A 26,086-nucleotide genomic window follows, 5' to 3' on the forward strand; every position below is an offset into this window, starting at 1 on the left:
ATACCAGAGTGGAGCCCCGTGGGATCCCCAATCCCAGCTCCAGAAGCGCCTGCTACCAGGGGGGATGGCCTCACTAAGACCTACCTATCCCCTTGTGAGGCTGAATCCTCCGTGTCGTTGGCTCGATAAAGCTGCCTTGCCTTTCTACTTTTTTTTCCCCCAAAAAGAACTTTATGCACTCTTTGCTGCCACTATCCTCACTAAGTTTATCCTCCTCTTTTTTTTTTTTCTTTTTTTTTTTTAATTCTTTATTTATCATTTTCATTCCAAATTTAACAAAGAAAAATTAAGTATTGATATAATAAAATAACAATTCAATATATCAACAAATACAGAAATAAAGAAGAAACAAATAAAGGAAAACATCAGATATTTAGTATATCATACTACAATACCTTCAAATAGAAACTTCATTTTATTTCCATATTCTAGATTTCAAAAAAGCTTTGATTCTATAAAGTAATTCTTATAACTGCAATATACCTTTAAAAGGAAAACAAGGGAGGCTGAATTTAAGAGCTTGGAAACCCAGGAGATTTAATATTGAAAATAAATTCCAATTTCCATAAACCAACTATACTATTACAATACCCATCTTGCCATTCAGTTGTCTAAGTAACACTTGTAGGAGAGGATTCTGCAATAGGTGTTTCCATTGCAGTTATATTGATTTGCTGTGCATCAATAAATTGTTGTAATTGATTCACTTGATGAAATACATAAACTTGCTCTCCTTTCTTTAACTCACATCTGCATGGGAAACGTAATAGAAATACAAATCCCATTGAGACAATTTGTTGACGTAAGGCTAAAAATTCCTTACGTCTACTCCTAGTAATTGGTGCCAAATCAGGATATAACTTGACCACCTGGCCATGAAAACTGGTTGGAAATTTTTTAAAGTATCTTTTCATGACATTACTTACATCCTGAGCTGTAAGAAAGGATACAATTAATGTATTCCTATGTACGACATCTAACGTAGAGTCTTCCAGGAAATTGGTCAGATTTACTGGTACCTGAGTCCTTTGAGTAAGAAAGTAACAGGTATTGATTTGAGGAACATCTTCCTCATTGTAGGCTAATTTTTCTCTAAGAAATCTTTTTAAAGATAAATAAGGTAATTCTGCCAAAACCTGTGGAAAGTTGGTTATTCTTACGTTTAGATGCCGCATCCTATTTTCTAATATTTCTAACCGTCTAGCACTGGCCATCTGGTTCTTAATTAAGCAAACATTTACTTGTTGTAAAGATTTCAAATCTTTCTCATTTTCTGTTAACCTACGTATTGTCTCAGGGTTTTGAGTCTGCACATTCAGCAATTTTCCTTGAAACTCTGCTGTTACATTGTCCATTTTTTTCTCCATTCGAGTCATAGCACAACTTAATCCATTAACAGCCTCTAAAATCCTTTCAAGGGTTACCTGACCAAGCCCAGATGTTGTCTGCAGTAGATGTCTGCCATCCTGGGGCAACGGTTCCCCCTGTTCTGTATCCCTTTCCATCGGGGTTTGCAGAACCTCACCATTGTCCTCACTGCGTTGGGCTGGAGGTGGACGGCTGTCTGGGCTGAGGGAGGCTTCTTCCTGGGGAGTACCCGGATCTCCATTTCCTGTACCCCCAACGGAGTCCTCAGCTCCTCGCTGTTCCAGTTGGGTCAAAAATTTGTTTATTTCCAGCTGAGTAAAGGCAGAGGATGGGGGTGTCGAGGGAAACACCCGAATCTTGCCTTTCCTCTTTGCTGGCATAACGAAATTCCTTAAGTTCTTAAAGTCAAGCGGTGAGACTGTAATATAATCTTCAAGGGGAATAAATCAATCTACTCAATTTATTCCCACATACAACTGCTCAACTCAGACTGACTGCTCAAACAGCTCGAACTTCTCGAACTAAGTTGAACAAAGCCGCGCGCGCCAACGTGCCGGCGGCAGCGACGCGCCGCAGGAGTGGGCCTTTTCAGATGTTGCTTGGCGCCTCCCTCTGACGTCAGGCCGACGGTCCGAGCTGGTGCCGGGGGTGGAAAAACGAAGGCAAATTGAGCAGTCAGTCAGGCAGGTAAAAAACCTCACAGGCAACCTCCGCTTCAGCGCCGCAGGAGTGGGCCTTTTCAGATGTTGCTTGGCGCCTCCCTCTGACGTCAGGCCGACGGTCCGAGCTGGTGCCGGGGGTGGAAAAACGAAGGCAAATTGAGCAGTCAGTCAGGCAGGTAAAAAACCTCACCGGCAACCTCCGCTTCAGCGCCGCAGGAGTGGGCCTTTTCAGATGTTGCTTGGCGCCTCCCTCTGACGTCAGGCCGACGGTCCGAGCTGGTGCCGGGGGTGGAAAAAACGAAGGCAAATTGAGCAGTCAGTCAGGCAGGTAAAAAACCTCACCCGCAACCTCCGCTTCAGCGCCGCAGGAGTGGGCCTTTTCAGATGTTGCTTGGCGCCTCCCTCTGACGTCAGGCCGACAGTCCAAGCTGGTGCCGGGGGTGGAAAAACGAAGGCAAATTGAGCAGTCAGTCAGGCAGGTAAAAAACCTCACTGGCAACCTCCGCTTTTTTTTTTTTTTTTTTTTAAATTAGCCTACACCCCAATGAGAAATGCAGACTGCAGGTTTTGTACCACCTCCATCTGCTGGAGACAGAGAAATACTGAGGAGAGGCAGGTAGCACATCAGGTTAAGAGGGGATGTCTTACAAATTTTTCTCTGTTTCCATCTGCTGGAAGGGAGGCAAAACCCAACAGTCTGGACTGATCTGGGTACGTACAGGGAAAGGAAAATTAGTTCTCACCTGTTAATTTTCGTTCCTGTAGTACCAAGGATCAGTCCAGACTGCTGGGTTATGCTTCCCTTCCAGCAGATGGAGTCAGAGAGAAAACTGAAAAGCACCACCCATATAACCCAGGGTGCCACCTGCGATCCCTCAGTATTATTGATAACAAAGCAGAATGAAGAAACCATAGTCACCAAAAAGGCTTGTGTAAGATAAAAACTTAAATACACTTTTGCAACCAGTGACTAGATCAAGTTAAAACTAAACCTGCTCAATAAATGAAGCAACATGAACTCACAAGGATAACCATGTAGGCTTTCCAAGATCAGGCATGGACCTGCAGGACAACCTGTCAAGAAAATATGAACAGCTGCGTGGACTCTCCTGTGTACGGGCGGGCGTCTGGACTGATCCTTGGTACTACAGGAACGAAAATTAACAGGTAAGAACTAATTTTCCTTTCCCTGTACGTACCAGGATCAGTCCAGACTGCTGGGATGTACCCAAGCTGCCCTCAATTGGGTGGGACCTGGAGAGTCCCGCGCGAAGTACATTACCGCTGAAGGAATCCACCCTTGGATCTCTCACATCCAACCGGTAATGCTTAGCAAACGTGTGTAAGGACTTCCACGTGGCCGCCCGACAAATCTCTTGTGGCGAGCACACTGACTTTCCGCCCATGAAGCCACCTGAGACTGAAGAGAATGCGCCTTAAGACCCCCGGGCACTGGGCGCCCGCAACATATGTAAGCAGAAGCAATAGCGTTTTTCAACCATCTGGTGATAGTAGTCTTAGAAGCCTGAGCCCCTTTCTTCGGACCGCTCCACAGAACGAAGAGATGATCAGACAATTGAAACCGATTAGTAACCTCCAAATATCGCAATAGGACCCTACGGACATCCAACCTCCATAGATCATTATCTTCCTCAGAAAAGGCTGGTAATTCGACGGATTGATTAACATGAAAAGCTGAAACCACCTTAGGCAAAAAGGAAGGTACTGTGCGAAGAGAGATACCTGAATCCGAAATACGCAGAAAAGGTTCTCGACAGGACAGGGCTTGAAGCTCGGAGACGCGCCTAGCCGAACAAATAGCCATGAGGAACACCGCTTTAAGCGTCAAGTCTTTAAGTGTCGCTCGCTTTAATGGCCACGGAGGAAACACATAGAGAAGGACGTGCGGCGGCCAGGGAAGAACCAGAGCATCCACCCCTTCAGACCCGTGGTCCCGTCTGCGACTGAAGAAGCGAGCCGCCTTTGCATTCCAACGAGTAGCCATCAGGTCCAGGTGTGGGGTCTCCCATCACCCTAATATCATGTTCATCGCTTCCTCCGACAGTTCCCATTCCCTGGGATCCAACTGTTGTTGACTGAGGAAGTCCACCTGAACATTGTCGATGCCGGCGATGTGAGACGCTGCAATCCGGTCGAGGTGGCGCTCCGTCCATCTCATCAACATGTCGGCCTCGGACATGGTTCGACTTCAGGTGCCTCCTTGCCTGTTTATGTAGGCCACCGTGGTCACATTGTCGGAGAGAATCCGCACCGCCTTGTTGCGTAGTAGTGGCAAAAAATGTTGTAGAGCCAGCCGGACCACTCTGGTCTCCAACCTGTTGATGGACCACCGTGCCTACCATGGGGTCCAAAGGCCCTGAGCCAACCTCGATTGGCACACTGCTCCCCAACCGGAGAGACTGGCATCTGTCGTTACCACTATCCATTGGGGACTCTCGAGGTAGACCCCCTTCAGAAGGTGATCCAGTTTGAGCCACCAAGACAGGCTGGACCGGGCCAGTTCGATCAGAGGTAGAGGGATCTGGTACTCCTCAGACTTGGGGTCCCAACGCGAGAGCAGTGCTCTCTGCAACAGTCTTAAGTGTGCAAAAGCCCAAGGGACTAGCTCCAGGGTAGATGCCATATAGCCAAGAACCTGCAAATAATCCCACACCACTGGGGAGGGGAGAGAGAGAAGGCGCCGCACCCGGAACATCAACCGGTCCATGCGATCGCGGGGTAAGGAGACTCTGCCCGCCAACGATTCGAACCGAGCCCCCAAGAACTCTATTACCTGAGTGGGTATCAGTTGGCTTTTGGCATAGTTGACAACCCAACCCAGGGACTGCAGGCGAATCACAACCGAACGAACTGCCGCGAGACAGAGTTGCTCCGATTTCGCCCGAATAAGCCAATCATCCAAATAGGGATGCACCAGAATTCCTTCCCGACGTAAGCTCGCCGCCACGACCACCAACACCTTGGTGAATACGCAAGGAGTGGTCGCCAGGCCAAAGGGTAGGGCACAAAACTGATAGTGCTGCCCAGAACCATGAACCTGAGAAACTGCTGGTGGTGTTCCTGGATCCCTATGTGAAGATATGCCTCCGCCAGATCCAAAGAAGCCAAAAACTCTCCTTTGTGCACCGCTGCAATGACCGACCGCAACGTTTCCATACGAAAGCGAGGCACTCGCAAAGCCCTGTTGACCTGCTTTAGGGCCAGAATCGGACGAAAAGTCCCATCCTTCTTTGGTACCACAAAATAGATGGAGTATTGACCGGTCCGGAGCTCCGACAAAGGAACCAGCACAATAGTTCCCAGGGCCCTCAAGTGCGCCAGCGTCTGAAGGACCACCTGTTGCTTGCACGGTGGCCCGCAAGGTGACATCAGGAAAAGATCCCGGAGGGGACGAGCAAAATCCAAAGCGTAACTGCGACTTATAATATCTAGCACCCACTGATCGGAAGTAATTCGGACCCATTCCTCATAAAAGTGGGACAGTCGACTTCCGATGTTCGGAGTGGAGGAATGGGTCGGCGTCCCTTCATTGTGCAGGCTTGCTATTCCTGGCAAAGGCATGGGTTCCGGCTCGCTGAGGTCGCCTGCCTCGAAAGGAAGACGCCCAAGACTGTGCCCTGGAAGCGGTCTGTCGAGGGGCATAGCTCGAAGACCCTCTATTAGACCGGAAATAACGCTGCTCCTGGAAGCGGCCACGGGAGTTCCCAGGGGAGTGGGTCGCCCGGGGCTTGTCCTCTGGTAACCCGTACACCTTGTTGTCACCCAAGGCCTTAATAAGTTGTTCCAGCTCATCCCCAAACAACTTCTTGCCTCGAAACGGAAAAGAACCGAGTTGAGACTTGGAAGAGGCATCTGCATACCAGTTCTGGAGCCACAGCAGGCGACGCGCAGACACCGCCGAAGACATAGTGCGTGCTGAAGTCCAAAGAAGATCATAAAGGGCATCAGCCATATAGGCGACAGCTGATTCCGTGCAGGCCGCCTGCTCAGCCTCTCCAGGTGGAAGATCTTGGGCCGTCAACATTTGCTGGACCCAGCAAAGCAAGGCCCACTGCATAAGGCTACTGCATACTGCCGCACGGACTCCCAAGGTGGCTACTTCAAAAATACATTTAAGCAACACTTCCAGCTTCCGATCCTGAAGGTCCTTCAGCGCTGTGCCTCCAGTCACCGGAACAGTAGTGTGATTGGCAATGGCCGTGACTGCAGAATCCACCTTGGAAACCTTAAGGAGCTCAAGCGTCTCAACCGGGAGTGGATATAACTTTTCCATAGCTCTAGTGACCCGTAAGGAAGCCTCCAGGGCCTCCCACTCCCGGGACACAATCTGTGAAAGTTTTGGGTGAAAGGGGAACGTCTGTGGCGGAGCCCGAAGTCCCGCTAACGCTGCATTCCCCGTAGACACCTCAGAGGCATCCTGTGACAGAGGAGCTCCAGTTCCTGTAACACATGCAAAATTAAATGGTCCAGTTCCTCCCTATGGAACAGCCGCAGGACCTGTGGATCATCACCCTCCACCGGCATTACTATATCTCCCTTGTCATCCAGAGCGAAGGGATCCTGGGAATCCGGGTCCACTGGATCGGGCAGTCTATCCGAAACTGTACCCCCACCCGAGTCCCTCGGGACCTTGGCTGGGAGGGGAGCCTGAGTATCCCACTCAGACTCTGCCTCCAAAAATGCTCTGTGCATCAACAACATAAACTTTGATGAAAAAGGCTGCCGTCGCCGCTTGCCCGGCGAAGGAGCTGGCTCTGCCGGCAAACCGCACGGTCTGTGCGGCGGGGATAGTGGAGGAGGGAGATCCCCTCCCTCCTCCGAGTCATCGGCATCTGTGGAGGCAGACAAAATGGTCACCGCTCCCGCGATAATAGGGAGCGAGGTCGGCCCCTGCCTCCCTGCCTCGTGGTCCTCGCACGGCACCCGGCGCTGCAAAATGGACGCCCCCCGCGACAAATCGCTGCGCTGCGAAGGCCCCTCGCCCCTGGGGAGACACCGGGAGCAGAGGCCTTCGCGGGAGAGCCGGAGCCCCGGCTCTCCACATGAGCTGCATGCCGTCCCCCGAGGCATGATCTGCAGCCGGGTGGAGAACTCCACCCCCTCCGGAGGCCTGGGAGAGATGGCAGGCGTGGCTGAGAGGACACAAATACCTGAAAAAGCTAAGTCCTCTAAAATCTTATCGTTTCTATTTTTTTTTTTTTTTAATTCAGCCTGTAAGGGGGGGACCAGAGGAAAGAAGAGTCTCTGAGGGAGGGGGAGAGTGACCGGCTCACCGGTGAATCCTCCCCCTCTACTCACCGGGCCAGCTAAAAACCTCCGGGGAAAGGAAGCAGGACAAAGCCCTGCCAAGCCTGTCTATAATTGGCTGCTTGAAAAGCTAAAAAGGGAAAAAAATCTTCCTTCTTTATCTCTATCTTATTTTTTTTTTTTTTTTTAAATGACCCAGTCAAAGGTGCCGAAGCTGTATTGTAGCTTCCAGTTTATTATATATATTTTTTTGGTTTAAGAAATCAAACCTGGTGGGGCAAGGCCCCAAGGGAACCAAGATCAGGACCGCAGGGTATGTCTCTCATCTGCTGGAGTCAGAGAAAATACTGAGGGATCGCAGGTGGCACCCAGGGTGGTGCTTTTCAGTTTTCTCTCTGACTCCATCTGCTGGAAGGGAGGCATAACCCAGCAGTCTGGAGTGATCCTGGTACGTACAGGGAACAGTAGGTTGCCTCAAACAACGAGCAGCAAGAAGGCCACAGAAGCAAGCCCAAAAGAGACAATGGTAAAGGCAAGGAGGACAGTGTTGCAGAGAAGAGCAGGTATGGACCTGCAAGAACAGCTAAGCGTCTTCTGCCTGCATTGGCCACCTTCCCCTCAAGTACAGCCCCCAACGTGTTGGTGGCCAACAAGGCTTGAGCAACAGGGTCAGGCCCTGATTCAAGACAAGGAGCAAGTGCCTGGAACAAAGCAGGAAACTGAAGCAAACCAAGAAACCGAAGCAGGAACACTGGCAGCAAGAGCAAGAGATAATGAAGTATTCTAGGTTCTGACAGAAAAATCTGAGCCAGAGAATGAGGACCAAGCTCTGGAAATTGATAAAAGAACTGAGTAAAATACATATTGATTAAAAGTATTGATTAAAACTATTGAAACTATTGATTAAAACTATTAAAACATATTGATTAAAACTGAGTAAAATACATATTGATTAAAATACATAACTAAGTAAAATACATATAAAATACATGTTTAATGTTTATTATTATTATTTATTATTTTGTTCCTTCTCCACTTGTTAATTGTAAACCGGCATGATGCAATATCCATCGCGAATGCCGGTACAGAAAAACTTAAAATAAATAAATCAATATCCAAACTGGAAACAAGATAGTCACTAGAGAGACATGAAAAGCACAAAGCCACAGGCTGGTAGCACCATCTACAGGCTAGAGGCAAATTCATCTTCAAATGGAAGACGGAGTAGGCAGAGCAGAGCAGAACAGACAGAGCTATTTGCTTCCTCTCATTTCCCCTCCCCTCCTGTCCTTTGCAGAAAACATAAGAGGATGGAGTGAAGCTGAAGTGGACAGAGTACAGCAAAGCTACTCTGTTCCCTAATTCAACCTTTACCCTCTTGCCAATCCCATCCCGATCCCCCAGTGGAAGATGCAGTAAGATGTCAGATAATGAAGCTTTTACTGTTACCTCTAACCTAGCTTTTTACTGGTTTATCCTACATCTTGCCATACTCTGTGGCAACCCTGAAGTTGCACATGATCACTAATACTAAACATTTCTGTAGTGCTACTAGACATATGCATCTATACTGCACTGTGGCCAAGATATAGTCCATGCTCAACAGAGCTTATAATCCAATGAAGACCAACATACAGGCCCATCAAAAGCAATCTGGGGCCTCAGTACACCCAGTTTATTAGGGCCCTATCCCCTTCACATAATGCATCTGAGCTTTCTTCCCACCAGACCTCACCGTACTCCATTTAAAAATTAAGTAAAACCATACAAACACATTTTTTAATTTCCTAGCTTTGATACTAAATTCTTTACTGTCAGGGCTCCTGCAGAATCTACCCGTTCCCATGGAATCTGCAGCAAATGGCTTGCTGCACCTCCAACAAATGTTCACCACTGCTCTGTCTCTTCTGCAATCAATACTCTCAAATACTCTATAGCCATTTCCGCTGTATCCTGCCACATGATTAATTCTGTTGCTGCTTTAAATTAACTCCCTCCCCACTTCTGTGGCTGCTGCTAACTCAAACACTCTGACCTGTGTGGCTCCAGCAGTACTTCTGGGAACATGGAGGTACTGTTGGGTGTGTGGCTCAGAGCAAACAGAGTCAGTACAGTCTACAGCAGGGGTGGGGAAGGAGGGCTGCTGGTGGCTGTACCAGCAGAGAATTTGAAGCAGAAGTAGAAAAAGACCTATGACTGTGGAGAACAGGGGAAGGAAATGGCACATGGCAGGTGAAAGACGGAGAAAAGAAAGCCTTTGAGAGGGAGGGTGGAGGAGATGAGATAATATTAAGAACAGGAAGAACATATCTGTGAAGGTGGAAATGAGCAGGAGGTAAAGCTGCAGTGAGGCAGTGGGGTAAGCAAGGCGACAGAAGGAAGGAATAAAAAGTAAAAGAAAGAAAGAAAAGCTAAATGGAAAGATTGAATGAAAGGAGAACAAAAAATTATCCAGAACAAAAAAAAAAAAAAAAAGGCAAAAAGCTTTTTACAATAAAAATGTTTTAAAATGGAAACATTTCTATAAAATCAGTCTATTTAGTGTGCATTAATATAAATCTTATGCTAATTTTCCTAAATGTGCCATATAATTGCCACAGAAGCTAATGCTGAGCTGCTGCAGGAAACAAGGACCTTATTTGCTGTCGTAGTCCAAAAGTGTTCTCCTTGTTAATATTTAGTTTGCAATTATCAGATTTCAATTCAATATCTGAATGTATTACCTTTTGAAATCAATTTCTTAGGCTACTTTGGGTAACAATTTACATAGACATTCCTTATTTTATCATTAACCATTCTAACAGTCCTATAATTTGGGGACCCCAATACAACTGCTCCCTCTTTGCCCACTTTTCTCACTGAATGGGGTGATCGGACTGGGACCTTTTTCCTGTTAGGAGATTGGAAGAAAGTTGAGGCCATCTTTGTCCTGATAGAATAAGTTTTTATATCTTTCATAAAGTAGGGACCTCCATGTTAGTGCAGAACATAAAATAAAATTCATAAGGCATACCTCATGAATTGGTTGTGACCTTACCCTTACGCTTCCTGCTCCTCCCCACATACACAAAAAGAAAAAAACAAAGAAAAAAGCAGAAAAACAAAATCCCAAAGGAATTAGTGATTTCTAGGAACATACCAAGAAATTTTTTCAACCACAATGCGCATAGCAGCACTCCTATGAGACAGATGAAACTGAAAGTGTGTACAAATGATGACCAAACAAAATGCATAACAAATACAAGACAGATTTAAAAAAAAAAATAATAATACAGGGGGTGAGAGAATGAGAAGGTGATGGGGTATGCTGTATTTATAAGTTTGCTGCTAAGGTGCATGGGGAGTACATGCACACTGGGAGAAGCCCTGCGCATGCCTCTGGAACTTTCTGTAGTTAGTGGTTCCTGCCTTCACAGCACGCACACGCAGCTGCTCCAAGCAGTGGTGAGTTTACACAGGAAAACGGGGGGTGGGTGGGGGGAGTGTGAAAGAACAGCGGGAAGGAGAAACTTTCTGCCATAAAAGCCCACAAACCAAGGTGAATTCTTTTCTCGTTGTACTTACAAATAAAAAGAAATGAAAGTTTTTTTCTTTTTTTTGGATAATTTACAAGCTGCATACTTGCACACCTCTTGCTGTTGGGAAGGTGCCCTTTGCTGAAGCAGAGGAGCGCAGCACTCAAATTCAGGGAAGTGAGAGAGAGCTGCACCATTGCCAGTTTGGCTGTGATCGGTTGCTCAGAGCTTCAAAACGCTTCTTGGCACTGACCTTGTTAATCTTATTGCTAAAACAATTTACTTCCTCCTTGAATTTCAGATCAACCATATTAAAATCCCTCTGGTCTTTGCTGAGATGGGCATCTTGCCATTTTCCTTGAATCTCATCCATGGATGCTGTGCTGGGCAGACTGAATGCAGCTCTGACTGCCTGGAAGCAGAGAAGTCAGTTAGGTGCCACAGAGTGGGTGAACACAGTACCAAAGATGTGGTAGGGTACCACGGTTTTGTGGGGTTTTTTGTTTGTTTTTAATAAACCAAAACACAGGGCTCCCTCCTTGATGACTACTCAGCCTTACCTTAGCACCACAGTGGGTGGATTCTTCAACAATTTTTTGTCTTTTGACATCTGCTCTGGGTCTGACCAAAATGTCTTCGACTCCTACAAAGAAAGCAAAGACAAGCAGCAGCAGAATTAAGTACGGATGCCAACCCTGAACAACAAGGTGGCAGCACAGAAATGCTGCATGCACTGTACCACCAAAAGGTTCCTAAATTAGGATATCTGGCTCAAAGGCAAAGCATAATATGAGGAAATAATTTCATCTTCTGTCTCACACCTCCTTAAGTTTACCCTTTTTCGGTTTGTGCATTCATAACTCAGATGTCCCAGAAGGCTAGCATCCTGATTTTATTGTGTCCAGAAAGAAATGAATGGCTCAGTAAGAGGCATTTTCAAGCAAATATTTCAAATTGGGAACGAAATAAAAGAAAAAAAAAGAAAAGGCAGCCTCAGGAAACATTTGCTTGTTTTAACTCCTAGGTCTACTACTACTTAACATTTCTATAGCGCTACACAACATATGTAGCGCTGTACAAACATACAAGAAGACAGTCCCTGCTCAACAGAGCTTACAATCTAATAAGACAAACTTACAGGATAAGAGACTTGGTTAAAAGAAAAGTTAATCAAGGCTAAAAGACAATCAGGCATAATATTTAAAAGCGGTTTCAAAAAGGTGGGTCTTTAGATGGGATTTAAACACGGCGAGAGAGGGAGCAGGACGCACCAGTTCAGCAAGACTATTCCAAGCACATGGCGCAGCCAGGTGGAAAGCACAGAGTCTGGAATTGGCAGTAGAGGAGAAGGGCACAGATAGGAGTGACTTATCTGACGAGTGGAGAGCACGAGGAGGACTGTAGAGAGAGGTAGTGAGGTGCTGCAGAGTGAAGGCATTTGTAGGTGAGAAAGAGGAGCTTGAACTGTATGCAGGAGCGGATAGGGAGCCAGTGTAGTGACTTCAGAAGAGGGGTTAAGCGAGCATAGCGACTTTGATGAAAGATAAGTCACGCAGCTGAATTTAGGACAGATTGCAGTGGAGAGAGATGGCTTGCCGGGAGACCTGTGAAGAGTAGGTTGCAATAGTCTTAAGTGGGAGGAGATGAGAGAATGGATAGAGTTCTGGTAGTGTGTTCAGAGAGGAAAGGACGGAGTTTGGCAATGTTAGAAAGAAATGACATGTTTAAGTGTTTTGAATACGCATAGAGAAGGAGAGAGAGGAATCGAAGAGGACACCAAGGTTACGGGCTAATGGGTCAGGGACAACGACCGTGTTATCCTCAGAAACAGAGAAAGGAGGAAGAGGGGAGATAGGCTGGGGGGGGGGGGGGGGGGAAAGATAAGGAGCTCCGTCTTGGCCATATTGAGTTTAAAGTAGCGGCGAGACATCCAGGCAATAATGTCAGATGGGCAGGCCGAGATCCGGGATTGGATTTCTGGTGACATTTCTGGTGTACATAGGTAGATCTGGGAGTCATCAGCATAAAAATGGTATTGAAAGCCATGAGAGGAAATAAGAGCACCAAGGGAATTAGTGTACAGTGAGAAGAAAAAAAAAAAGAGGACCCAGAACGGAGCCCTGAGGCACACCAATTGATAGTGGAATGGCAGTAGAGGAGGAACCACAAGAGGAAATGATAGTCAATTATTTAACACAGAAAACCAATATAGGGTTGTGCTGCTGCTTTCAAGGTAAAATGTTACAGGAACTGTAGGAAATACACCAACCAGTAAAGTATTGGAATTCAGGATCACTGGGAAATTGCAAACAAGCCTTTCCCAAGTCTAATATCCATTGAGAGACATTACTGCACAATGTAAATAATTTACCTCTGTAAAGACTCTATTATTCTTGTCTATTCTTGTCTCCTTCCTCCCCCAGTTTCAACAACCCTGTTATATTGTAACTTTTGCTTCCTCTGCACTTGTTAATAGAACAAAGTTATTGCACCCCCTGTTATTTGTAAACCGGCATGATATGATTGCATCATGAATGCCGGTATAGAAAAGCTTTAAATAAATAATTAAAAATAAAGGGTACGTTTCTAGTACTTCATAAGAACATGCCATACTGGGTCAGACCAAGGGTCCATCAAGCCCAGCATCCTGTTTCCAACAGTGGCCAATCCAGGCCATAAGAACCTGGCAAGTACCCAAAAGCTAAGTCTATTCCATGCTACTGTTGCTAGTAATAGCAGTGGCTATTTTCTAAGTCAACTTAATTAGGACTGCTCCTCCAAGAACTTATCCAATCCCTTTTTAAACACAGCTATACTAACTGCACTAACCACATCCTCTGGCAACAAATTCCAGAGTTTAATTGTGTGTTGCATGAAAAAGAACTTTCTCCAATTAGTTTTAAATGTGCCACATGCTAACTTCATGGAGTGCCCCCTAGTCTTTCTATTATCCAAAAGAGTATAAAAACAATTCACATTTACCTCTTCTAGACCTCTCATGATTTTAAACACCTCTATCATATCCCACCCTCAGCTGTCTCTTCTCCAAGCTGAAGAGTCCTAACCTCTTTAATCTTTCCTCACAGGGGAGCTGTTCCATTCCCTTTATCATTTTGGTCGCCCTTCTCTGTACCTTCTCCATCGCAATAATATCTTTTTTGAGATTCGGCGACCAGAATTGTACACAGTATTCAAGGTGCGGTCTCATCATGGAGCGATACAGAGGCATTATGACATTTTCCGTTTTATTCACCATTCCCTTTGTTTGCTTTTTTGACAGCCGCAGCACCCTGAACCGATGATTTCAATATGTTATCCACTATGACGCCTACATCTCTTTCTTGGGTGGTAGCTCCTAATATGGAACCTAACATTGTGTAACTATAGCATGGGTTATTTTTCCCTATATGCATCACCTTGTACTTATCCACATTAAAATTTCATCTGCCATTTCGATGCCCAATTGTCCAGTCTGCTTGCGATTTAACTACTCTGAACAATTTTGTATCATCTGCAAATTTGATTACCTCATTCGTCGTATTTCTTTCCGGATCATTTATAAATATATTGAAAAGTACGGGTCCCAATACAGATCCCTGAGGCACTCCACTGCCCACTCCCTTCCACTGAGGAAATTGTCCATTTAATCCTACTGTTTCCTGACTTTTAGCCAGTTTTTAATCCATGAAAGGACATCGCCACCTATCCCATGACTTTTTACTTTTCCTAGAAGCCTCTCATGAGGAACTTTGTCAAACACCTTCTGAAAATCCAAATACACTACGTCTACCGGTTCACCTTTACCTACATGTTTATTAACTCCTTCAAAAAAGTGAAGCAGATTTGTGAGGCAAGACTTGCCTTGGGTAAAGCCATGCTGACTTTGTTCCATTAAACCATGTCTTTCTATATGTTCTGTGATTTTGATATTTAGAACACTTTCCACTATTTTTCCTGGCACTGAAGTCAGGCTAACTGGTCTGTAGTTTCCCGGATCGCCCCTGGAGCCCTTTTTAAATATTGGCGTTACATTAGCCACCCTCCAGTCTTCAGGTACAATGGATGATTTTAATGATAGGATACAAATTTTTACTAATAGGTCTGAAATTTCATTTTTTAGTTCCTTCAAAACCCTGAGGTTTATGCTATCCGGTCCAGGAGATTTACTACTCTTCAGTTTGTCAAGCAGGCCTACCACATCTTCTAGGTTCACCGAGATTTGGTTCAGTCCATCTGAATCATTACCCATGAAAACCTTCTCCGGTACGGGTCCCTCCCCAACATCCTCTTCAGTAAACACCGAAGCAAAGAAATCATTTAATCTTTCTGCGATGGCCTTATTTTCTCTAAGTGCCCCTTTAACCCCTCAATCATCTAACGGTCCAACTGACTCCCTCACAGGCTTCATCTCACCCATAGTGAATCCTTTGTAGAGCTGCAGGTACGCTGTGAAGAGGCGAGCCAAGCATGTCAGCAACTTGCCGCTGGTTTCCCCACCATACAGTTCGTGGCAACAATGGACCAAACCGAAGGCGGAGCTGCCATAGTGAGCCTTGTCCAGAACCCCACACAGCAACTCCCCTCTCCTAATGATGACCTACAAAAAAAAACAAACACATGAACCACAGTCACAGTCACATGCACCAAACCAAACACATCACGACATTGGTTAAAGAAAAATAAAACAGTGCACAATTTGGCATTCTCACTTAGGTCTCCATCTCATCACAGGAACAACGATTCAAAAGTCAAGGTGTACAACTATGCATCTGCTGGACTACTACTCAGCAACGAGACCCAGAGCTTTATAAAATGATTACCACAGAGGTTTTTCACTTTTTATATCTTTCCACAAAGCATTTGACCTGAAAGGCTAGGTGAGAATGTAGCTCTCTGTGCACAGACTCCCTGTCAGGAAACCCAGGAGAGAAGCAGGAATTCTAACCAGGAACTAAATAAAAAGATTAGATGGATAATAAAAGAATACTGGTTCTTACCTGCTAATTTTCTTTCCTGTAGTACCACAGATCAGTCCAGACTCCTGGGTTTTGCCTCCCCTCCAGCAGATGGCGACAGAGAAAGTTTCACTTACACTGCCACATAACCCGAGATGCCACCTGCAGTCCCTCAGTATTGATAAGTACTCAAGCCAAGATAGATACAATACCAACACCAATAATGAAATATCCCCTGAACAAGCAGTGGGACGAGGAAAGTGATAACAGGTAACCTTGACATATAAAAAATGTGCAGGACTAACAAAAAACCTGTGTCTAACTTCAGATTAATTACAATAACAGATCGAGTAAACTCTCCAAATATCCCTTCCTCAACTGGATGGGACTCTGAACTAATCTGTGGTACTACAGGAACAAAAATTAGCAGGTAAGAACCAATTTTCCTTTCCCTGTACATACCCAGATCAGTCCAGACTCCTGGGATATACCCCCGCAACATGATGTCAATTGCACATGTACCGGTGCAAACCTGAAAATGACTTGATGTCAGTGATCCATTTGGATCCCTTGGCTCATGGTTTTCTAGTTTAGGTTCAGGATTCAAAATTCTAATTGGCTCCATGTGTACGATTGCCTTACTTGGGCTAGTTGTCTGCCTCTGCTTACCATGCCTCTGTATCTGCCTACGAAGATGCCGCGATCAAGTCTCTGAAATGCTGATAACACAGACCAGCATTCGGATCATGCTCAATCAAGCTGAAACCTTGAACCTGATGCTCCTGGATTCTAAAGATGATACTGAACCATTCCCCACCACCTATAACGACTATCTGTGAAAAATGAGCATATTGACACCATGACGGGTAAAGTCTCTAGCCAGTAAGGATTAGCCTTAACTAGGTGGGACAAGCTAAGACAGGCGATATGCGACGCAGATAGGTGTGAAGGGTTCCTAGCTGTCACCCTTCAAAGGGGGAAATGTAGAATAGTGAATTGCATATATCCTGCACATGTATCTTTAGCACTATGATCACTGAGCTTACCAGAGAATCAGCCAGCACGGATGACATCATTCCTGAGATAACGGAACTAACTTGGTCTTATTCTCTTGTCCATAGTGAGAGTACACGTACACATGCTAAAATTTATTGATTGGCTATAAGGTAAATGGGTTGGCTTTTGCAGACATCTGGGATGGGCTAATGGAATCCCTTATAAGGCTGAGCACCCACGTTAGATCTTTGAGCAAGCTTAGATTCATTTTCCACTTCTTTTGTGTTGCTTCTCCATGGAGGAACTAATGCCTTCCTTCATTAATAAATCTTTTTTAAACCATTTGAAACTGGTATTAATTGATTTAATTAGTCAGAGGTTACCCTTTTAACATCTGGAGGCCCCAGCGAGATCCCCCGTGTGAGGCTCCTTGAGGAGGGATTTCGCGCCCCCCTCCCTGGGTATCTTCTGTCCTGATAGCTAAAGGTGGCTGCCACCAACCTAAGTAAGGTCATGGCACAGAGCTCTGACTCCTAATTAAGGTTATGGCAGGGAGCTCTGACCCCTAATCTACTGAATTCGTGGCTGTAGTCCGAATGTCGGTGTTTGTATAGCTTCATCCTTCCAACTACAACAGGATGGGACCACGAAAGTCTCGCTCGAAGCACACTCTCCCCAAAGCCCATGTTTCTGGGCCCTGGACATCCAAATGATAATGCCTAGCCAAAGCGTGCAATGACTTCCAAGTAGCTGCCCTGCAAATCTCTTGCGGTGATACTTGTTGACATTCGGCCCAGGAGACCACATGGGAAAGGGTAGAATGAGCCCTTAAGCCCTCCAGGACCAGATGACCCTGACAGATATACGCAGAGCCAATGGCTTCCTTCAATCACCACGCAATCGTGGCTTTTGACGCCTTATGACCCTTTTTTTGCACCACTCCACAACACAAAAAGCTGATCCAACAACCAGAAGCTGTAATTTTAAGATACCGCAACAATGTGCACTTGACATCCAAAAGCCACGACTATTTCACATAAGGCACCATAGCCTCTAAATTTGGGAAAGCCGGGAGCTCCACCAACTGACTTAAGTAGAATGACGATATCATCTTCGGCAGAAGGCCAGAACTGTCCTCAAGGAGACCCTCGAATCCGAAATTCTCAAGAAAGGATCTCTACATGACAAGGCTTGAAGTTCTGAGATCCTTTTAGCGGAACAAATCACCACCAAGAAAACCACCTTCAAAGTGAGATCTTTTATAGTAGCCCTTTTAAGAGGCTCAAACAGCGCTGCACACATGCTTCTTAGGACTAAGTTAAGGCTCCAGGAGGGGCATAATTTCTGAACTGGAGAGTGCAAATGCCCCCGGATATAATGCACCACCTCCGGATGTGCCATGCACCTTGCCACAAAGAAAGCCCAAATCCGCCATTTGAACCCTGAGGGAGCTAAAGGACAAACCCTTCACCAACCCTCTTTGCAGAAGAACAGAATATGTGCCATGGACGCTCGTATAGGATTTTCCCCCTGCTCCTCGCACCAAGCCTCAAAATCTCTCCAGACCCTCCAAAGAGGTGGAAGTCTTTCTAGCTTGCAAAAGAGTAGAAATGTCTTTTCTCCCTTAAGCACTGCCTCTCAATAGCCAAGCCATGAGGCAGTAGCGAGCCGCCTGATCTGAAAATCTGGGGCCTTGATGCAGAAGCTTTGGCAGATGAGCGAGCCTCACTGGACTGTCCACCGCTAGGTTGATCAGATCCGCAAACTAAGGCCACTTCGGCCACTCCGGCACTACCAAAATCACTTTGCTCAAATGGATCTCTATCTGTCACAAGATTTTGCCCACCAGCGGCCATGGCGGGAACACGTACAGAAGAATGTTCCTAGGCTAAGGCAGAACTAAAGCATCGACCCCCTTCTGCACTTCGTTCCCTTCTTCAACTAAAGAACTGCAGGGCCTTGGCATTTCGGTAAATTGCAATTAGATCCACGTGTGACCTGTCCAGATGCATTGCTTCCTCTGACAGCACCCATTCTCCGGGATCCAGCTGTTGCTGAGAAAATCTGTCTGTACATTTTCCGTGTCAGTGATGTGAGAGACCAGCTAACAGCACCAGATGCTCCTCTACCCAGTTGATTAATTCCTGGGCTTCCTAAGCCACCACCTGACTCTTGGTGCCACCCTGCCAGTTGATGTAAGCCACCATTGTCACATTTTCCAACAAGATCCTCACTGGATCTGCAACAGAGGTAGAAATGCTTGCAGTGCCAATTGCATTGCTCTCGTCTCTAAGCGACTGATGGACCACAATGCTTCCTCTGCCGACCACTGACCCTGGATGGACTAGTCCTGGTACACTGCTCCCCACCTGGAGAGGCTGGCATTAGTGGTAACAATCATCCAGTCCGGAACCTCCAAGTCCACTCCTCATCTCAATTGATCCCAACCCAGCCACCACAAGAGACTCGACCTGGCTAACTCCGTAAGAGGTAGGTTATGCTGAATTTGCTTAGTAACGGGTCCCAGCAGGAAAGCAATGCCAACTGCAAAGGCCACATATGAGCAAATGCCTAAGAGGCCAACTCCAAGGTGGAAGGCATGGAACCGAGAACCTGCAAGTAATTCCAGACCCTGGGCACCTGCTTCTCCAACAATTCACGAACTTGTCTGCAATTTTGTAATGCACTCCTCGGTGAGAAAAACCTTCCCCACCTTGGAATTGAAATGCGCCCCCAGTAACTCCAAAATCTGAGTAGGGGAAAGATGACTCTTGGGCAGACTGACTATCCACCCCAGTGATCTCAACCACTGGAGGACCAAGTCCACTGCCTGCTGGCAAAGGATCTCTGATTTCGGCTGAATCAACCAGTCATCCAGATATGGGCAAAACAAGATGCCTTCCCTCAGGAGGGCCACTGCCATCACGACCAGACTGAACGGAAGAGCATAAAATGGAAAATGTCTTGCCAGGACCATGAATCTTAGATATCTTTGATGATCAGGCTGGATTCCTATATGCAAGTATGCCTTGGTTAAATCTCTCCCCCTTGTGCACCGCCGCAATTACAGAACGCAAATTATCCATCTGAAAATGAGGAACCCTGAGAGCCACATTTACCCTCTAGTCCAAAATTGGGCGGAATGTTCCCTCCTTTATGGGAATGATGAAATAAATGGAATAGCAGCCTGTCCCCCGTTCCTCCGGGGGGACAGGAACAATGGCTCTCAGCATCTGAAGGCAACTGATGGTTTACTGAACCACCATCCATTTTCCCTTGTAAGCGCACAGGGATACCATTAATATGTCTCTTATCGGACAAGCAAATTCTAAAGCGTAACCTTGTCTTATGACGCTTAAGACCCACCCATTGGTCTGACATGGACTTGGCCCACTCCTTGTAAACAACCTTCAACTGAGCCCACTATAGCTGGAACCAAGGAGTGGACCAGCCTCACTTCATTCAACAGATTTGGCTCCACTACCGCCCTAGCTAGAGCCAGTTCTGTTCGGCCTTCACCAGCAAAAGGACTGGTTCCAGGTCACTTGCCTCCCCCCCAAGGACTATTTCTGGATGCTACTTGAAGCCGAAAATGCTTATTCCCTCGGATATGAGAACGCAAAGGAAAATACTCTTTTCCTTTCGGTTTATCCTCAGGCAGCTTATGACCCTTATTATCCCCCAGCTGTTTCATCAACTCCTTCAAGTCTTGACCAAAGAGCAGCTTCCCCTTGAAAGGTAATGCTCCCAACTGAGACTTTAATTTTAAAACCTATTTTGAAGTGAGTATTGGAATCTGGTGACATCTGAAACAGTTAAGTTAAAATGTTGCATTTTTTCCCTCATATTCATTTTTATTGAATTTTGTGTGGATTCAGAAATTTATTTTGCAATCTGTACATGTAATTAAAATTCAAAATACAAACAGAAGAGGAGAAAAAATTATATAATGAATGCGGCTTCATGTGTAATGAAACTTAAAGCAATAGGTCACCTGCATCAAATACTTATTTATAGGAAATGCAAATAATTTTTGTTTCATTCAGAGATGCTTTCTGAATGATCCAACAAGTTGAGGAAAGCCAGAGAGGTAGCACAGAGTAAGAAGATGAACATTTATTTTTTAAAATGTTTGTTATTCAAAACCCTGTCACCCATCTCCAAGAAAAAAAAATATCCTACGGACCTACTTATGTCACTCTTGAATTTTAGCAAAAAAAAAAAAAACAAAAAAAAAACCCACCACAACACACACCAGGACATAATATAGACTCTCCAAAGCTTGGGAGAGTGCATGGCTCCACACCTATGAGTTTCTCACCTGCGATTCACACATGGGCTCAGAAGAAAACCCAGGAACTTCTCGGGGGCGATCCTTCACCCAAGCTTTCCCATTAATTTTAGCTTTCCCTGACAAATTCAATGGGATGTGATTTTCTGGGATTACGTTTATTAGCAACGTAGAGACAACCTGGAAGGAAACAAGACACTGGATCAAATACTTCCCCTTTCCCTTTTAAAGGAAACTTAGAACGTCAAAAATTAAGGGTTAGACCCCCAAATAAGTTGTGCTCACAAGTTTACATACCCCTGGCAGAATTTGTAAGATGTGTAGCATTTTAAGAAAACATGAGTGATCAGACAAAACATGCCTGCTATTTTTGTGTTTCAAATTAAACTATTTTATTCATCACAGAATAGCACAAACAAACCATGGCAATAAAGTAAATAATAAACTGGTCCAGTTGAAAAGTTTATATACCCTTGAATGTTTGGGCTGATATTTTAAACTCAAATTGACACACATGGGTTGAGATAGCAATGAAGGGTAGTGCCTGTGCCTTGTTTGATTGCAATTAGTATTTGTATATAAAGAGTCAATGATTTTCTTAGCTCTTGAAAAACCCTTGTGTATTTCATCCAGTGCTGCACCGACGTTGGTGATTACTGAAGCATGGGGGAAAGCAAAATAACTTTCAAAGGATCTGCAAGCAAAATTAGTTCAACTTTATAAGTCAGGAAAAGGATATAAAAAGATAACCAAAGATTTGAAAATGCCAATCAGTACTGTTCAATGTTTGGTTAATACCAAGCTAGACCAAGAAAGATTTCAGTCACAATTGCCAGGAAAATTTGTTGGGATGCAAAGAAAAACCCACAGGCAACTTCCACTGAAATACAGGCTTCTCTGAAACAAAGTGGTATGGGTGTTTCAGCATGTATAATAAGGAGATACTTGAACAAAAATGGGCTACATGGTAGAGATGCCAGAAAAAAAGTCATGCTGCACTAATGCCACAAAACAGCCTGCTTACAATATACCAAACAGCACCTAGAGATGCCTCAAAACTTCTGGAACAAAATAGTTTGGAGTGATGAGACCAAAATTGAACTTTATGGTCACAACCACAAATGCTATGTTTGGAGAGGAGTCAACACCATCCCTATTATGAAGCATGGAAGTGGATCTCTGTTTTAAGGCAGTGTGACCTACAACAGCACAGGGAATTTAGTCAAAATTGATGGCAGGATGAATGCAGCATCTTATCAGAAAGTATTGGAGGAATATTTGCATTCATCAGCCAGGAAGCTGCATTGGGCACACTTGGACATTCCAACATAACAGTGATCTGAAACATAAGATCCAGTCGACGCTTTAAGTGGCTGCAGCAGAAGAAAGTGAAGGTTCTGGAGCTTCCATCCCAGTCTCCTGATCTCAACATCACTGATCCACTTTTGGGCAAAACTCAGACATGCAGTTCATGCCAGACAACCAAAGCATTTACAGGATTTAGAGGCTTTTTGCCAAGAGGAATGGGCAACTTTACCACATGAGAAAATAAAGGGCTTCATTCTCAAATATCACAAAAGACTTCCAGCCATTATTTATGCAAAAGGGGGCAATACATGATATTAAGAACTAAGGGTATATAAACTTTTGAACAGGCCCATTTTATTATTTCTATATTGCTATAGTTTGTTTAATAATTGTGGTATTCTAATCTGTGATGCATAAAATAGTTTAATTTGAAACATCAAAAATAACATGTTTTGTCTGATCACTCGTGGTTTCTTAAAATGAGATACATCTTTCAAATTCTGCCAGAGGTATGTAAACTTATGAGCACAACTGTACCTTCCAATAGGCCAGCACCAAAAAATTGGGGTACATCTGGCAGCTTGCCATGACTCCTGAAACTGTTTTAACAACTTTTATGTTGTCCCAACTTCTTCCAGTCATGGTTGAGTCAATGTCTCTCGCTATAGAGAGAGGATGGGCAGAGGCTCATTAATCCTTCAACCTTACTCCACCGAGCACCATATATTAATTTGTTTCATTGTGGGGAAGATGACAGGTAAAGGACAACATTGCTAGTATATGGATTCTATTTATTCTGCTTGACAACACATTAACTTTAAAGCACGAGTACTCCAGTACACATGAAGGTTAAACGCTCAGTGACGGTAGTGTTGGTCATGGTGGGCATAACGACAACTTGATATGTAGGAATAAAGCGGATCAGCAGGGGAAAAAAAGAGGAGATCATGGCCCCCCTGTACTCTTACTCAGCTGCCCACACCTGATTTCCCTGCAATTCCATGAAGATGGGGCAATTCCTAGGCAAGGGCCAGATTTGGCAGTCCTTGCCACATATACAAAAAAAAAAAAAAATAATCCAGGAGTTCTGCTTACGCATGAGCTTGGATAGCTACAAAGTCTGACTGATTATTCAGGGTTTTACCCATGCAGTTCCCGAATTAGCAGCAAGGCTTTGCTAATGCCACATCTTTCCATTTACCTGTTTTCCTGTCCAAAGAGGGAATGGTTTTATAATAGCTGGCATGAGAGTTTTCACTCGTCCTATTTTATCTGTCAGCCCTCGATAAACCAGCTCCATGTATTGCTCTCTTGTGAAAAAGCAGCCACGAATGGTCATGCTGGCACCGGAAACCATGTGATCCTGGATCAAACCCGCCAAGGGTTTCCCATCCTAATACACACACAATAAATTTAAAAACAAGAAAGAAACCACTGAATTACAGCATTGCAATAGCAGTACCAAGAGAGGTCCTCTAGAAGACTTTAACCACTGAATAGGCCGGTGGGCAAGAGAGTTTTTAATGCTTTGTTTACTTGAAACACACCTATTACTCTGCCTGCCTCCAGTTTTAATGTCAGATAAATTACAGCTAAACACACAAACATATGTATTGCTGCTAAAATCACAATTTTAAGTCAGTCAGAAATGTATTAAATCTGGCAAAAGGGCAAAAGTTCCAATTCCTGTCACTTTACCAGTTTTCAGAAAATGTGATTAAACAATTTGAGGTAAAAAAAGAGCAACTAGCAAAGGTAAAATGTTCTAAAAATGTGGGCGCCAGCCAAAATTTAAGAGCCAAGGGAAAACTGTCTGTCCCATCCAACTTTTTAAAACTTTTGTAAAGAAATGCAGTTTGAGATACCCGTGAACATTATCGGGGCCCAAGAAACACAGGAATTGAAGTTTCTTCTACTGGGATGCAATCAATGGGACTTGTGAATTCTTAGTCTCTCTCTTTCCCTGTACAGAGCTGGCAAAAGATCACACCCCTGCCTTTCCTGATCAGAGGAAAAATTCCACTGCTCTGCAGAACCTTGAAGCTGGAGACACAGAATCAGGGAAAAATCTTACTTTGGTACAAGATGACATTTTAAATTACAAGACACTGAACTCCTCTCATTACGAGCCATGAGAAAGAACAAAGTATGCTGTGTTATCAAAAGACTTTCACGCTCAAGATCTGGAAAGTTACTGAAAACTTCACCGAGATAAGTATACCAGATTTCCAATCAATATTAGATATACCACAGGATAATCTGCTAACTTGTCATGTATGGAAAAAGACAAGCGCAGACAGAGTTGAAAGATTCCAAAATTACCCCTGTCAACTGATACACGGGTTATTAATGCAAACAAAAAAAACATAACTTTGGTATGTGTATATACAAATGCTAGAAATAAGATGAGAGAATTAGAATTAGTATAGCAGTGAATGAAGAGATTGATATAATTGACATATCAGAGACCTGGTGGACGGAGGATAGTTAATGGGACACTGCGGTGTGAGGATACAAATTATATCGCAATGATAGGATGGATCAAATTGGTGGAGGTGTGGTGTTATATATTAAATAGAACATTGAGTCAAACAGGATAAAAGTTCTGCAGGCGACAAAATGAACTGTAGCATCTTTATGGATAGAAATGCCATATGAGAAGGGGAATAGAATAGCAGTAATGCTGTACTATCATCTACCTGGCCAGAATGAACAGATGAAATGCTAACAGAAATTAGGGAAGTTAACAAAATTAGCAACATACAATGAGTGATTTTAATTACCCCAATATTGACTGGCTAAATGTCACATTAGGGCATGCTAGGGAGGTAAAGTTTCTAGATGAAATAAATGACTGCTTCATGGATTAGCTAGTACAAGAACCAACAAGAAGGGGAAATATTTTAGACCCCATCCTTAGTAGAACACAGGATTTGGTGCAAAAGGTAACCGTGCTGAGGCCACTTGGCAATAGTGATCATAACATGATCAAAAGGGAGACTGATAAAATGAGGAAAATGGATAAGAACAAAATTGAAAGAAGCAGCTTGAAAAGTTTAAGAAATGACATTGGGATGGATTAACAACCTCAGACCCCCCCCCCACCTCGTCCCCGCCTCCTCCAACATCCCTGTTCCCCTTCCTCCCACCCTCCCCTCATCCTCCTCCCCCCTCACCCCCTCCATCGTCCCTCTACCTTTCACTCATCGCTTATATCCTGTCACCTTGTTAATAGTTAAAAAAAACCTCTTTCCTCTACTCTCCTTAAGAGTTAATTATGTAACCACCTGTCTCAAGTTGACTTAGTTTTCTTACTGTTTGCCTTACATTAAATTATTGTAAAGCTTGTTGCTATGTTACGTTATATTGTGAACCGGGGTGATGTTTTTAACGTGCCCCGGTATATAAAAAAATCTTTAAATAAATAAATAAATAAATAAATAAATAAATAAATGTTTAAAAATACCGCTTTGGAAACCCAGACAAAATGTATTCCATGCATTAAAAAAGTTTGAAAGAAGGCCAAATGACTGCCAGCATTATCAAAAAGTAGGGCAAAAGGTTATTTTAGCCAAAAGAAAATCTTCCGAAAATTCAAATTGGACTTGGCCATAAAAACAGTCCTGTGCTTTCTCCCTTATGTCTGTATATCAGTTCCCTCAGACCGTAAACGACAGGGCCCGTGTTGGTTGCCATCTGAATTCAATTCTCCATTTTTCCCCC

At 44.4% G+C, this 26,086-nt stretch overlaps 1 protein-coding gene across 3 annotated transcripts in view; it reads right to left on the minus strand.

Moving 5' to 3' along the window:
• The window catches only part of POLR1A (RNA polymerase I subunit A), a 271,640-nt gene that overhangs the window by 150,107 nt on the left and 95,447 nt on the right, over nucleotides 1-26,086 (minus strand). For all 3 annotated transcript variants that reach the window (XM_029592763.1, XM_029592762.1, XM_029592764.1), the window contains 5 exons: nucleotides 23,565-23,756; nucleotides 21,086-21,235; nucleotides 15,227-15,410; nucleotides 11,374-11,456; nucleotides 11,067-11,225 (listed from right to left, as the gene is read on the minus strand). In XM_029592763.1, the coding sequence (XP_029448623.1) occupies nucleotides 11,067-11,225; nucleotides 11,374-11,456; nucleotides 15,227-15,410; nucleotides 21,086-21,235; nucleotides 23,565-23,756 (768 nt within the window). The remainder of the gene's footprint in view (nucleotides 1-11,066; nucleotides 11,226-11,373; nucleotides 11,457-15,226; nucleotides 15,411-21,085; nucleotides 21,236-23,564; nucleotides 23,757-26,086) is intronic.

Source organism: Rhinatrema bivittatum, chromosome 1 (genome assembly GCF_901001135.1).
Source record: "Rhinatrema bivittatum chromosome 1, aRhiBiv1.1, whole genome shotgun sequence".
Classification (NCBI taxonomy): domain Eukaryota; kingdom Metazoa; phylum Chordata; class Amphibia; order Gymnophiona; family Rhinatrematidae; genus Rhinatrema; species Rhinatrema bivittatum.